Source organism: Callorhinchus milii, unplaced genomic scaffold (assembly GCF_018977255.1).
Source record: "Callorhinchus milii isolate IMCB2004 unplaced genomic scaffold, IMCB_Cmil_1.0 Scaffold8, whole genome shotgun sequence".
NCBI lineage: Eukaryota > Metazoa > Chordata > Chondrichthyes > Chimaeriformes > Callorhinchidae > Callorhinchus > Callorhinchus milii.
In genome coordinates, this window is record NW_024704749.1 from 9341649 (window position 1) to 9357894 (window position 16246).

Consider the following 16246-nt stretch of genomic DNA (forward strand, 5'->3'; position numbering starts at 1 on the left):
AAATTACAGTATTTAAAAAAAAACTGAATCTTGGCACATCTCTTTAAATGTGACCCCGCTCCGATGATTTACAGCAGCAATCTCCGCTGCCTATGATCTGAGGTCTGCCTTAGCTGGGGGAGTCAAAGTCAAGTCATCTTTTATATGGATAGTACAGTAGGTATGTGATGGTACATGCTTAGGGGGGCCTCCGTAATACAGTCAGTGTTGGACAGCTGCTATCAATTTAGCAGCCTCTCCACCACATCACAGTCCCATTTTCAAGTTGCTGGAAATATGAGCTGCCCAGGTCCCTGTTTATCCCCTGGCCATGCTGATTTTACTATTCCGTCTTTAATTTTCCAAAAAGCAGGAAGAAATATGAGCTCTTTTGTAAAAAAAAAAAAAAAAATTGCCGAATATCTCTCTCCAGGCTCACAACCATTTAACTGCTGAATGTTACAGCTCGAAATCCCGCAGAAAGCGAGCAGCAGTTTCACAGAAAGGAACCCAAACAGGCAACACACCACTGGGATCCACAGGCAGTACTGTGCAAACCTCTCGTGCGTGAAATAAATTGGGTCTATTCCATTGTTTCCAGCCTGCTATGTACACACCGCCATTTTACCTTCAATACGTTCACATTGATCACACAAGTGCGGACCGACGAAGGGCATGGCATGTTTTTAATCAATGTTAAGTAATAAGACAGTAAGTCATACCACAAGGTTTACAACGAGACTGACACCATCTGAACCATCTGACGCTTTGCGCAGTGAGAAATTGGGCGCGATCTTGCCCAGGTTCCCCATCTCTTTTGTAAAGCAGTCACAATTCTACTGTGAGTGTTCAATTCAATGCCTCCTCTGACAGAAGGCTAACAGCACCTCTCATCCAGAACTCCATGCTTAAGTATAGCGTGAGTTAGTTACAGAGCAATACCTCCTCTGCACAACCCTATCGGGTACTCCAAGGTGAGTAAAAGCACCAGGTTAGACATAGAACAATGCTCCTTCTACACTCTCACCGAACACGATGACAGCATCTTTTGATAGCATTCTACCCGTCAGCCAAACGACTGCACAGTACAAATTCTAATGCCAACTACAAAACATTTCATGGCACTTCTGTATCGTAGGAACATGGGAACATTCAGCCCCTCGAGCCTGTTCCGCATTTCTATTAAAATCATGATCTGTACTTCAAACCTAATCATGCATCACACAGACACCGAAAGGTTCGCCCCACCCAAATAAAATGCTACGGCACAGGATCATTTGAAAGTATCTGAGCTTGAAAGAGTTAATCCCCCTCATTAATAACTCATTGGCTCGGTTCTGAGCCTACAATCTTTAATCACTCTTAGTTTTTTTTCTACAAATGCTTTTAGCAACCATACACATACATAGAAACGTGGCATTCTTGGTGATGAAGGTCACCCAAGCTTTCACTGGTAGTTTGAGTAACTGGCCAGGATTAATCTTTTTACTGCAGCAATATAAGCACTCTTGTAAAATCCATGTCCTGCCTTAGTAAACACAAAAACGAGGATATTTGGATTCTTCTCCTCCCCTTTCCCAAAGTACAAGCAGTAATGCGTCCAAATGTAGACTGATAAATCCAAAATGCACAACACAATTTGGCAGCAGACTGCTTTCATGAATCGTTAGCTCTATTGAGTCGGGTCAGTATTTATTTGGGTTTTAATGAGTAGTCCATGTGTTATTGGAATATCGAATTGGAGTTTCTACGGTGCAATAATTCTGCAATTAGTAGCATCCAATCAGTTTATGCAAAAGGGCCATTGTGTCACTGTGTTGTCACTTTTCCTCCACATTATTGACTGGAATCTCCTGTCCTATCTACTAAAGCAATGGCAGTGCAATGCAATTCACTGCAGATTAACACAGCCATGTTATCAAATGACCCCTTGTGAAGAGAATGCCAGTGCCTTGAAGTGCTTTACACCCTGGCGTTGTTTAAGAAGGTCTATATTAAAACAGTGAATGTGAATGAGGGCCTAGGATTGCAGGCAGCAAAGGGATATGAAAAGCCCAGCCCCAGTCAAGCACACTATTGCAAGATGAAATGATTAACTTGTGCACAGTGCACCAGTGCATCAGTGCACACAGGCAAAGCTACTCGTGTGCTGAAGCACTGCCAATAGTGCAACCAACACAACAGGATTAGGATGGTCCCAATGAAGATTAGGGAAGGGGAAAAACATGGGATGAATGAATGGTGTTGGAAGCAATACAACAAAGGGCAACTCGATTGATGGATGGAATTTAGCAACTGAACTCTGAGGGGAGGCTGGTGTTACCATACAATAAAATTTACATTTATATTTCACATCGGGAGGATGTCTCAAAGCACTTGTTCACACTACAGAAGAGAAAGTCTTTAACATGACCAACACACCCATTATAAAAAACATGGACTCAGAAGAGAGAAAGTAGATGATTTAGGGAGGTGGAGGAGGCAGATTGTGTCGACAAATTCAAGAGCCAATTCATTAAATATCTGGCAAAGAATTCAATTGAGGGGTGTGAGAGATAGATCACAGAAGAATATTTTCTTTGAAGAAACCTTGGACTAGCCAGATGGCCTGTAATGGCCTTTACCATTCCTTCAGCTTGAACCTAAATTACTGGCAATAAAATCCCACATCTGATTCTAAACAGTTTGATATCTCAGGCCCCAAATTCCACTTAAGTCTTTTTTAAGACCATTTTGTCTTAAAATTTAAGGTCCCATAGAATTGTGAAAAATTCTTAACTTCAACCTTAATTTGGAATCTGTTTTTCCACAGCTCTTAAAAACACCAGCTTCCGAATTAAACTGAATTGAAGAATTTTCCACCATACCCCGAGATTTTAATGTTTAAGCCAACATTATCTTACAGGCGAAGACAAGGTGGCATCATGACAGGATGCCAAGTGCCCAAACTATAATATTCCTTGCATTTGACATAGTGCTTTATCACATCTTCGAGACGTCTCAAAACGCTTCACAGAATATACTGTAAAGTGAAATCAGCAATGTGGGACTGTTGGGTCCTATTCCAGGATTTTCAATCAATGTGCCCTGCTCCAGGTCTCACCACTCCCAACGTTGGGGGGAAAAAATGATATCGGACCTACTGTGCTAATTGTATTTACTGCAACACCTCCACTTTGCCAACCAAATGACTGCTTTCTCACTGCCTCTGTGAAAGAAATCTCACAATTGTTTGTTTTGTCTCCACATTGTTACTGGGGAAGGGGAGCAATTTAGAACTTCCTCCAGGATTGTTCTCTGCTGATTGCACTGAGAAAGTGCATGCAATGTGCTTTTCCTTCCACTGTTTTTTTAAAAAAAATAGGATTTGGGGCCCATTGCAGAGATTTTTGTAAAGACTGAATTGGACTTATTGGAAATAAACCAAGAAATATTTCAGTAATGTGAAGCATGCTCATGTAAGGTTGCAGGCTGGCTGAAGGAAAATTATTTGGGTCTAAAACCTGCAGCCTATAAACTAATTGGGATATGTTATATGTTAAGAAGCTTCAAGCTCAATTTGATTGTTAGTCCAATTAACAAATAGTTTCACAAAGAATAGCTCGGTGAGTAAGCACCGAGGACATGGGCATTGATGGAAATGCACGTAGTACGAATTGGTGCTTCAAGAGAGAAGTGAGGGTGAGGAAGAACAGGTTGAATAGAAAGAAATGTATTGCCTTTTATTACTGATAATGCAGTTTTGCCCGCAGTGGGAAAATGCCGCACAGTCTTTCAGCCGGGCACCAGTCGGCTTTAGAGGTAAAACTCATGACACTGCAATATGTCATTGGCAACAGAAGCACGACAGACTGTAAAAAAAAGGCAACGATTAATGCAGCTGGGCTGAACTCTCTATCATGATTGATTGGAGTTGCAATATAGATAACCATCTCCACAACAAACCTTAATAACACAGGTCTTGTTCACTATCTGCTAATGTTGACATGCCTTCTCTTAACAATACTAAGAGTTTCTCCAGTTTCCGTTTCTAAAACATATTTATTGTATTGAGTATGATTACCATCGCTCAATGGGAAGGGCTGTGTGCCCAAGCTGCGGACAGGAAGATGGTGGCAATGCTGTGATGCATCTCATGCTGACATGTGTTGCCCACCAGAAAGTCCGTCCTACCATCCACCCAGTGAGAGCTCGGCCCACGCTTGTCGGACGTCGAACGACCAACTAGTGACTATCCTCCTTGTCGGGGGTAGGCAAGCGGAGTCTCCCTGGAGCTTAACTGGCTCCAAGGTGACATGTTTGGCAACAGAATATTAGAATCAAGCCAGCCCTCCCTGTGGCAGTCTGCAGAGGAAAGTTTGCCATACAAAGCTACGCATGTTTAGCTGGTTAGACTCTAACAGTTACTCCAACGCACACACTATTGGGTTCCCAAGTCTTGGCTCTTGCCAACCTGCGCCTAATACTATCCGGAATTAGGTAAACAGGATGTGTCCCTCCAGGGAGAGAGTGTGCATTCCATTCCAACAATCTATCTCTGGGACTTCCATGTGTGGGTGGGATGCATGGAATTCTCCGTTTAGTTTGGATACTCTTAAACATGATGATGGGTTTCCGTATGTGTCAGACACCCGGCTGACCCCCAAAAAAATACCCTCTAGGGAGCGTGAAGAGGTCCGTTGTGTTTTCTTAAGCATTTGAGCTTGGCAGCCTGACCTAGTCCCAAAGTAATAATTCTCACATGTGCTTTATGCTTTGTTTATTGTGTGCAGTTCTGTGCACCAAGTACCTTGTACTGCTCCTCATTAAAGTCTACAACTAAAAAAAAACATAGAAAGAACAGGGGAAAAAAAAATGCAAAATAAAGCATTGTGGCAGAGTGCTATAAAGCAACTCCCAAATTTCACTTAGATGATTCAGGGTTAAACTTGGAACTGAAATGATGTCATGGAATTTTAAAATACCAGCTGTTCTGTTAATGGAGGTGGCTGGCCTGCTGCCATTCGTTGCTTCTTTGGGCATTGATAACTGGCAATTTTCTTGCAGGAGATGATGGGCCACTGCCAAGAACAGAGGCAAATCCTACTGATACATTGCTGAAGGCAGCTGTGCTCAGTCAGTGTTCTCGAGACTACAGTAGATTATGGATAAGAGTGATTCCTTTCCAGGCGAATGCAGTAGAATTGGTTCATAACATTTATTGCTTGTTGTCAAGTTACCGACCTAAGTGTGACTACTTTCAGTCTGCACCTCTTTGCCGCGAATTAAACCCATGTTTTCAAAATTTGAAATGTCCCATTATCCCGTTAGGAACACTCGACAGCTTTAAACTTTTCAAAGCGATTTTCGTTTAACGACACAGATGAAATAGTCTCGTTTGGAACAAAAAAAGTACAAATCCATTAATTCAGCCATCAGAATCCATAGACAGCACTCGACAAACAGTGAAAGGGAGAGATCATTCATTGCCTTTGAGTGTGAGGTGTCGGACACTCGGCAAATAGGGTTCTGTACGAGAGTGGAAACTGCTCCTGAACTAAAACCACTAAATCCTGTAGTGTAACGTGAGATCCCAGTCACAGAAAAAACAAGCAATGGAGGCCAATTCAACCACCGCAAGCCAAGCAGCTCAATCAGTGTGTGCAACAGGAAGGCTGCAGACACACCGATTAATGGAGAATGTTAGTGCGGGCCAAATACTTACTTCCCCAACGTGTAACTCACAGCATTGAGTTTTGTGCAGGACAACAATAACAACCGATAACTGAATGTGGTCACTAACTAACGGAGCACTTCACAGTGACAATGCAGATCACAGAGCAGGATGAGGAGGAGGGTGTGAGATAGATAAGAGCACAGCCTCAAGGCACTCGAATATGGATATGGTGCACAAAACTGCCCAGAGATGTTGTTTATACGCGCTGCCTGAAGGTGGATATGGATATGGATCCCTCTCTAGTTCCACCTCTAGAGCTATATGGTCAGATGGGAGGGACATCTCAATAATAAATCCTTTCGAGCCTCACTAGTCACAGAATCTGCAGCAGCAGCTCTGCACGTATAAAGATATTACAGCCTCTTTATTACTGCAATAATTCTGCTACTGTCTAGATCTTTAGCCACTGTATTCTACACCTCTCTCTCTCTCTCTCTCTCTCAAGACAGCTGTCTGCATAATCTGATACAGATCTCCCTGTTACAACAGATACATATGCATCAGCAGCTGTCCAAGGCAAAGGTAGAACATCGGTCCTCGAAATTCAGACAACTGCAATTATTAGATGACTCAGTGACTCCAGATCTGACCTGTTTTTTTGAGACGTCTTGACGACATAAGGCGCTATATCAAATGCAAGGGTTATTATTATTATCTACTGAGTAGCTGTGGGAGCAGAGGATGTTTTGTGTAGGAACAGAAGATTTCAAGAAGAGTCCATTTGGTGACAGAAATGGTCCCCTCTTTAGGCTGTTCTCAACCCCACTTTGAACCAATTTGAAACTATTGACTTCAATGGTTTCCCTGGGAACCTATCATCACAGTATGTTATCTTTTGTGTGAAGCAGTTCTCTGTAAATTTCCCATTCTCTGAATCCTGCAACGTGAATAATTTGTTTGGATGACTTTCAATTTTACTTTAATTTGAAAGAATTACGATGCAAACAGACAACGTGACGACTCGAGTAACTTTTCCTCAGAACTTCCATCATGATTGGCTGAAGCACGAATATAGATAACCATCTTCGACGATATCCCATCTAACTGCAGAAAACATTACTTACAAACCTTCAACTTGCTTTCCTGCTTTTTTGGGGTTAGCTGGGTGTCTGCCACATATGGAAACCACATGCGGCAGACACCCATGCTTAAGAGTATCCAAACCAAATAGAGTTCCACATACTTATGCACTTACACATGGATATTTTCCTGTTATCTGGAATGGAATGCACACTCTCTGTTTGCAAGGACATATCCTTCTCCAGACACGAAAGGCGCTATACCAATGTAATTTTTTTGTTGTTGTTGCTTACCTAATTCCAGAGAGTATTTATCAGAATAATAATCCTTGCATTCGAAATAGCGCCTTTCACCGCGAGAGGATGACCCAAAGCGCTTCACAGGATTTACTGCGACATGGAGTGACTGTGCATTTGTGGGCAAATTCAACAACTATTCAAACACAGGTTATCAGGAGCCAAGGCTTGGGGAACCCAGACTGTGCATTGTAATGCTACTGGAGTTTAATCAGCTGAAACCATTGCCATTGAATAGCTTTCACAGTTACTTGTAGAGGTCTATGTAAAACATGCTTGCACATGTGTGTGTGTATGTGTTCTGTTCATACTTACCTTCATTCTTCACCATTCAGACAATAAACTATTGCAAAATTAAGCAATTCATCAAGACTGATTCAATTTTCCGTCTGTCAGGCTTCTCTATTCCGGAAGCAAAACACATAGACGTAGATTGCGGGTAACACCGGATACTCTCACTGAATTTAAGCATCGCTCCCAGCTAGATTGCCATGCAGAGCTTGTAACTGGTACATTAAATATGGATGTCCTGTTAACTACAAAATGAGGAAAAGCGTTGCAATCTGGCAGTTGTTTGAATGTGCAACTGATTCAGTGCATGTGAATGTGCCTGAACGAGCTTTGGTGCGAGTCTGTTTGGAAACCTGACGCAGGGGAGGACGACGCAATAAAATATTAAAAGGAACAGCTTGAGCCCAAGTTAATGACTAGATCTTCCACCTGAAGATGTGAAGAAACCAATTTTATAATTTCTGCACTCAGACATACAGCATTCCTGCAGGCATCCACAGCACCAAACATCTCACCTCCTTCCCAGACACATTTGTAAGTGAGACATGAAAATCGTCTGTGTCACTGTGTAAATAAGGGGAAATCTGACAGGTCCCTCTGTTTGTCTGAATGTCTATCACTGTGTGTGTATATATATATTATATAATATATATATTAAAAAAACATGGAGCTTGGACAAGTCACCCTATCTGTCCATCTGTGACTGTACATGACTGTGAGCCCTGACAGGATGCGCTTTCTCTCTTGACTGGATACTCTGATGAGTCAACCTATTTGACTAACCAATAACCTTTTCTCTGTCCCCCTACCGGCCAATAATAATAATAACATTATCGTCAATATACCTATGCCTCTCTCTCTGACTGTCCACTTACCCATTAAAACCACTGCATCATCCCCATCTCAAAAAAAAATCCAAATTCTGTGAAGCACTTCGAAACGTGTCAATGGTGTGATAAGGCTCTACATCAAATGCAATGATTATTCTTATTATTATTATGACCAGTTCTGACGAAGGGTCATGGACCTAGAATGTTGACTCACTTTCCTTTCTCCATAGATGCTGCCTGACCTGCTGAGTGTTCCCAGCGACTTCTGTTTTTGTTTCAGGTTTTCAGCATCTGCAGTATTTTGCGTTTTTTTCATTATTATTATTATCCTTGTATCCTCAGAGTACATGTGTTTCCTATTCTTACTTTCTACATGTAGTACCTTGCATTCATCTGTATTCTCATTCGCAGGAATGTTAGGATATAATTACTTGGACAGTTTCGAAACATGAAGCAGTTTTTTGCCCGAGCAGAGAAGGGTAATAGAGGTTTTCAATATTGTGAATGGTTCTGATAGGGTAATTAACTAGATATTATTACCATTGAAATTATTACCATAAATTGAAGATTAACATCAGAAGAAAAAAACTGGATTCAATATTTTTTTAAACAGAGGGCTGTTCACTGGAGAAAGTGGAATGCCTTTTTTTTAAACTGGTCCAATCTATATACATCAATACTTGATGGCAACTAATAAGAAACAGCACAGGAAAATGCCAGGTGAATGGCATTAGAAGTAGATAGCATGGGAAACAGAAATGCCATTTCCTGCTCTAATTGTAAAGCCCTTGGAAAAGAATGGGAGGCAAAAAATGTGCCAAGAGAGAACTTGGAAGAGACTTGATGAGTATTCAATTCTTGGACAAACTTATGTTGAAAGGGATTCGGAGATGATGTTAACTGTGGCTATTTTTTCCTTAAGCGTTTGAATTGAAATTTGCCGCTTGTAAGGCAAGGATCAGTGCATGACAAATCCCAGAGCGAAGCTTTGGATTGTTGAGGAAAAGAAATCTTTGGCACAAAAGGAGGAAAAATGAGCTTCCCAGAGGCTGTGATAGCGATGGAAGAGATTTGGGAGTTTCCCCCTGAGGCTAGAAAAGTGTCCGAGTGAGCCAGATATCTTTCAAAAAATATAAAAATATTGCAATCTCTTCAAATCAGATAACTGTCATACAGAGCCATCATGTTACTGTATCACACACGCGAATGATGATTTTGTCTGATTCCAAATCTTGTCTGGTCTGTTGACAAGAGGCCTCCAGGGCAGCTAGCAGTAGCCCTGAGTTTAACTTACCCTCTTGCCCTGTGAGCCTGGGAAAGTAATGTGCAGGATGAGGAAATGTAGCTCAGTGAAGCCCTGCAGCTCAGTGGTTAGAGCACTCAACTCGCAAGTTAATGATCTGGGTTCAATTCCCGGGCAGGGCGAAATGTTGGGCAAGTTTCCTTGCTCCACACGCCTCTGTTTAGCTAGCAGTAAGGAGGAACCCGGTTGTTGGTCGATTGGCAGATAGCTTTTCCGGGGGTAGTAATTCCTTCAAAAAAAATAATAATTTGGTCACTCAATCGACGACTGTTTGTAGGACACTGCTGTGCATTTCGCCCATAAAATATACATTTAATTCACTTTACAGTATATTCTGGGAAGCGCTTTGAGACATCTCGAAGATGTGATAAGGTGCTATATCAAATGCAAGGATTATTATTATTACAAATGACAGACAGAAAGAGAATTTGGGTTTAAAGAGAGAAGCATTTAATCACTTGTTCTTGAGAGGGACAAGTAGAACTTAGGTTAAAAATAGGTAAAAGTGACACGCTGAGTGCCACTTTACACCAGGTAGTAAGGTAAAATCATAGAACCGGAAAAATTTACAGCTCAGAAGTATGCCATTTCTGTGTCTGTGCCGGCTGCCTCAAGAGCAATCTTTTCAGTCCCACTTGCCTGCCCTTTCCCCCACACTTTTTAAGGTATTTATTTGTCTCTCTTCCCTTCGCCCCCCCACCCCCCCCCAACCCATGTATCAAAAAACGTCAGCACGCAGAGAATAACAGCGAGGAAGAATCCTGTTTACTCCTTGTGTGAACATGGCGGGTTGTGTTCCACTTTGTGAAGGGCTCAGACTGCCAATAGAAGATTGTTGCTGCAATGTGGGTGGTAGATAGGGTTTCTACCCCATCTAAAATCATTCTGTACTGAGGACTATCCTGTCATATCCGCCACTGCCTTGACTCGTGGGCATGCAGTGACTTAGCCTAAGCAATGAAAACAGAAGGCAAGAAGAGCCAAAGGCTTGATGCAATGTTATTTCTGTGTCTTTATCCAAAACATCTAGAGTCTATTGGTAGCTCAGGAACCCAACAGAAAAGGGAGTCATTCCATCGCTGCTTGGCATAGCCAGTCACATCTATTTTGGTTCACTGCCTCTGTGTGCCCATAAATCCTCCCTGCTCCAGCTGCACGCACACTTGTAAATTATACATTGTGACCTTAGGGGGTTTGTGCAACGCATGCAGTACAGTTACTTTATTACTTCCATTGTAATATTAAAAAAAAGCATCAACATCTGTGAGGTTTCATTTCTAGCCTTCCATGCTGTTTCAATTTTCTTTGTACACCAACTGTGTACAGCATGTGAATGCTAACAATGGCCTACAAGTCTTAAGTGGGAATCATTTACGTTATGACCTTCAGCAGCCAACCAACTATTTTCCCCCCTTCCTTCGGGCAAAACATTTGGGCACCTCACCCTGGCACACTAATGTGTGCACGTCATCAGACCCAGCCCATCGGTGTCTACACTGAGGATAACATCTGCAAAAGTACGTACCTAACAATGGGATAGCCCAATTCTGACACATATTCTGAGAAAATATGTGGGCGGCGGGGGGGAAAGGAGGGAAGTGGTTCCTAAATCCGTTTGCTCTGAATTACCACCAGGGATAATTAAGGAATGCTTTCCCGACTGAAACTGTCTTTAATAATCGGCCTGCGACTGAACAACCTCCTGATTTGGAGGGAGTATAGTTTCTCCCGCATACCCAACAGTGAAGTATTCCATCAGGCCACGACTCTGCTGTCACCTTTTATGATGTTATCTGAATCCCTCAATCGGAATTGTGTCTTAGATGAGCTGCTGTTTAGTCCCTGGTTCCTGTGTGTACATAGTAGGAAAGTGTAATGGAATTTATGCAATGGAATTTGCGCAAGGATTTTGCTGTAGATCAAACACCTGTGCCACTTTTAATTCATTTTTGTTTACAAGGTTTTGTGTGCAGCTTTCAAGGTCCGCAGATCACCTGTAAACAATAATGAACTTCACAATGGAAAACAATTTTATTTCCATCAGCCTGCAATGCAAAAAACAAATCAGTGCAATACTCGTGGGCCTTCAGTACAAGTAATCTCTGTGCTATAGACTAATGCAATAGCATCATTGCTCGTGAGGAACATGCACTCCCAGGGGCAATCAAAGAGGAATGTTTTCACCTAATAACTGCAAGTGGAACCACACTGTCTGGATTTCTATTGATCAGTTTTTGCTTTCTCTATACAACTGACACATATTTAACACAACTTTATGACAAGGGCTATATGTGCATTCACACTCCAACCTTAAAAGGCATGATTTGTTTCAAACACACAATTCGAGAAATATAAAATAATGTTATCCTTACACCACATCATTTTGCAAGGTCCATCACAAATGTTTGCTCTTTCAAACTGAAAAGCTGCTGTCCCTTTGCACCGAGACCACAATGAGACAAAAAGCTCAATGCAGTTGCTAACCCTAACCCTAACCCTAACCCTGTAAAAACTGTGGCTGGCCCCACGCATCATAATAATTTACGTTGGAATCTCAAAGCAGCTAACACAGAGACTAACTCTGTGAATGGATATTAACACACTGCTTCATTGCTATGAAAGTTGATTTGCCTAATTGGTTCTGCCTAATAAGCACACTCTTCAAATTAGGATCAATTACCAGAATCATTTAATTCTCAATAACATAATTTAATTCTCAATAACATAATCATTACTTCAGTCAGTGAGAACTTTAGCACTATTTTAGTTTTCAAGTTGTTTGAAAGACGCATGCAAAGCGGGTTGATTCTAAAATATTGCATCTTGTGCTCCCGCAGGCAAAGAGCAGTCAACGAGCAGCCACCTAAATCAGCATGATGTACATGGGCTCTTTGGAGGAGTTACACTTTAATACGTTGTGAAGGCTTGTTCAGTATGAGCAGCACTTTACACTCACTTACCAACAGGCACTTACAAACCCAATGTGTGTAATTTTAGGCTCCTTTCCTTCAAAAAAAAACATTGAGCTTTGGAGAGTAATTTTTATTGATTCGCTCCATCTCGCTGTCATGTTTTAACTCATAGAATCAGGATGTTACAGCACAGAAACGGGCCACTTTGGCCTCAGGATTGGAGCCCCTCAAGTCTCCCGCCATTTCTCTTTCAGGTGCCAACTGACCCTGCTCTGTATTTGCAACAGCTCTCGCTCTAGCGACGCAGGCAACCGTAGTTGCTCTGATTCTCAGAGATCAGTTTAAGCCTCACTGGAAATCAGTGTCGTACTTGATCTCCTTGAGGCAGTTACCAGCATGAGGCGCAATCATCTTAGGAGCATCATAATAGAAAACACATCCTGTGCCACTCAGGAAAGGGTTCTCTCTTACCCAGGTTGGAGGAGGCACGTCCCTCTGCTGCCCGATCCTTCAGGTTCTCTGCTATGCTCAACTGTTGTTCGTGGTACTGCTTGGCTCTCTCCAGGTCCTGCATGCAGCGCGCTGCGTGACCCAGCCCTGCATAAGCCCTCATCTCGATGGACTTCTCACTTAGTTCCTGTGCGAGCTCCAGCACGTGGTTGTGGTAGGACATGGCCTTGTCAAAGTTCCTCCTGTAGTGGTAGGCACTGCCGAGGTTACTGTATGCCCGTGCTTCCTCCCGCTTGTTGCCCAGGTCCTTGGCATTTTTCAGGTGCTGCTCGTGGCACTGCACAGCATTTTCAAAGTCACCCATCGCGATGTAAACAGCCCCCATATTGCCCAGCTCTCTGGCTTCCAAGAGTTCGTCTTTGGATTGTTTAGCGAGAAGGACGCACTGTTTGTGACTGGCGAGTGCATTCGGGTAATCTCCGATGGCCGTGTAGACATGACCTAGGCTGCTCAGTGCTGTAGAGGCCGCCTGTAATGCAGGAAATACATTTTTTATGAAATATTGAGCGATCTGCTGTCTTACAATAATGCATTAGAGTATTTTCCTAAAAACAGTGATATAAAATCTCTCATTTGCAGCTACAGGACTTCATGTTAAAGGAGACGGAAAGTGTGGGGGTAAACAAAGACAACAACACGAAGAACAGGCAAAGAAGAAATCAAAAAAAAGTTTATTTGCTTCACCAACTACAGCACCGATTTGAGAGAAATCCAAGAACACAACTTTGCAAGAGTATAACTGAGAAGTGATTTAGAAGCCTTCGGAGAAATTCCAGCGGGTGTAGAGTTACTCTATTAACGTAGCTTTTAAGAGCACCAAGAATTTGGCGAATTTTCAATTCAGTCTTCACATTGAAGTAGTTAACGAAGAACTCTGTCCTTCTGAAACAAACTTATAGAAAATTGGATTTAAATTATGGCTGTGTTTTGTATTAAAGAATTTGAATTTGACGCATTCTGGACAATCTAAAGTGCCCCATTGATAGCGTAAATCTGCAATCATGTGGGCTTTCTCTTTAACAGTGTCAAAGTCTTTGCAGATGTCCAGCTTTACAAAAGATCATAAGAAATGCTAGACGAAAAAAAAGACCAAGGTCCACCTAGTTCGCCTTCCACCTTCCTGGCAGTCGCATGCACACATGTCCCAAACTTAATGTCAAATGAGAAACCAAAGCGTCCAAGAGTCGAGTTTCAGAGCTTCCCAACTTCAGCAAGACATTGAATGGAAATCCATTAGGACAGAATACTTTCCCATTCACTCCTCTTTTAGAAAAACTCCCCTTATTATCAGAATCCCAAAGCACTAAACTTTCTCCCACTGACTTAATAACATTCCTGATGCTGCACAACACTTAAATACAGAATCCCTTTCCAAGTATGAACTGGTCCTCAATTATCTTATTTTACAATGCTGAGTGCACAAAGTACAGACAATTCACTGCCAAACACAGTATTCCCTAGAAACAGCTGTGCAGCTTCGAACTCCAATCACTTCAGTGTCCAGGATAGGTTTGTCCTGTTTTTATTTCTCTCTTGTTTTTGTTTAGATCTAATCAGCGAACAAACGACTGGTCTCGAAGTGCAGAGATCTGAATCTTAATATTCCTGCAGCTTCGAGGAATCTTAATACAAGCCTAACTTTACTTCTTGGCAAACCCAGTCTGTATTTATCAGACTCAATGGTTTCAGCGTAGCTAGGAGACAGAATCAGCAGGCACCAACCAGCCCACGTTCAAGTGCTGGCAAATGTAACTGTACCACAATCATACCAGTAGCAATGCTAGATGGGATCTTTGATGCAACACGACAGGCCATATGGCAATATAGCGGATTGCTAACCATCATGAGTGCATACTATTAGCGAGTAACAATGAATTCTATAAGACTTACACGCATCTCCAATGAACGAAATCCAGCAAATATCCAAGGGATTTGTGGAATTCGTGGCTCCCATATTTTGGAATTTGCATTGGGTTGTTGTGCTTGGCAAGACATCACAGACCTCAAAGGTACGTGATCAGAACAGGTCCTGGCACGATGGTGGTTTGGTGGGGGAGGGGGTGTCGTTCCCCTAATTATGTGATCCATCATACTAAATGGAACCAGGTGAGTACAGCCTTGTACTGTGCGAGTCCCTCAGCACACATCCACAGCAGAACTCCATGCTCAACCACTGGCCATTTTAACACTGAAACTACAATCCTAAATAAATCGAGGGGGGCTGTTTCAGGATCAGGTTGGTGAACACATTGATTAATGCTCATCAGAAGATTGTGACTCCTCTTCGTCCATTAACTAGTTCCTGAGCCAGGCGGGTCCACAGTATTCCAGGGCACAGCCCGGCTTGTCAGCATAACTTGGAAGAGTAGGCCAGTCACTGGGGGCAGGGATTCTTCCCACACAGCTACCATAAACCCTGAAAGCCCAATCCCTCCAACCCCTGGACAAGCAGAGGGAAAGCTTGTCAGACAGTGCTTTCAAAGGCAAATTATGTAGGTTTAGCTCGTTAGACTCCAGCAGTATCTCAACGCACACTCTGGGGTCCCAACCTGCGACTGATACTTTCAGGAATTAGGTAATCCCGTCCAGCGCAAGAATACACATTCTATTCCAATAAATATGTGTGGACGGGCTGCATAGAAGTTTGGTTTTGATACTCTTAAGCAGTTTGATGGGTTCCTGCGTGTGGCCAACAGCCAGGTGACCAAAAAAAGACTTAAGAAGCAAAGTATTGTCAGAGGTGCATCTTTTGGATGAGACATTAAACCAAGTGCCCTTCTGCCTTTTCAGGCAGATATAAAAAGATTCCACAACATTATTCAAAAAGGAAAGGGAGTTTCTGCTGATGTCCTAGCCAACAATCCTCTAGAATAGATAAACTGGACCTTCACCTTACTGCTGTGGGAATTACTGTGTGCAAATTGGCTGTAGCGCTTGGCTGCAAACACAAAGTCATTGCTCATGATAGCAACTACTGGTGAATTTGCTTTGATATTTTTCACCATCATAGGCAGTTCGTCAACTTGCATTTAGACAGTGTAAGATATTGTCTCGGAGCGATTTACAGTAACAGGGTCAGGTGGAATGTACAACGTTTTGATACACTTTTGATTTTGTGCTGGGATTCAGGCAGAGACACTGACAACTTCATCGACTGGGTTTGGTGCTGGTTCCAGATTTCCTCAGTGAGTTCCCACTGGCACTCTGCCCCACCCCCCCTCCCCTCCATCCACCGCTAACCCACAGCGCTTTAACAGATGGCTTCACACCAGAGTTTTTAAGTTCCGAAAGTATAATTTTCTGAAGACAAAATTAATCGGGGGGAAAACTGATCTTTGAGGCACCAAAAATAGCTAAATAAAGGATTTTATTTTTAGTTTTCCTCTCCT

The 16246-nt window shown here is 42.4% G+C and overlaps 1 protein-coding gene across 1 annotated transcript in view; it reads right to left on the bottom strand.

The window, feature by feature from the left end:
- Positions 1-16246, bottom strand: part of ttc28 (tetratricopeptide repeat domain 28) — a 170297-nt gene that overhangs the window by 53619 nt on the left and 100432 nt on the right. Inside the window, exon 5 of the mRNA XM_042337666.1 lies at positions 12819-13326. Coding sequence (XP_042193600.1) covers positions 12819-13326 — 508 coding nt within the window. The remainder of the gene's footprint in view (positions 1-12818; positions 13327-16246) is intronic.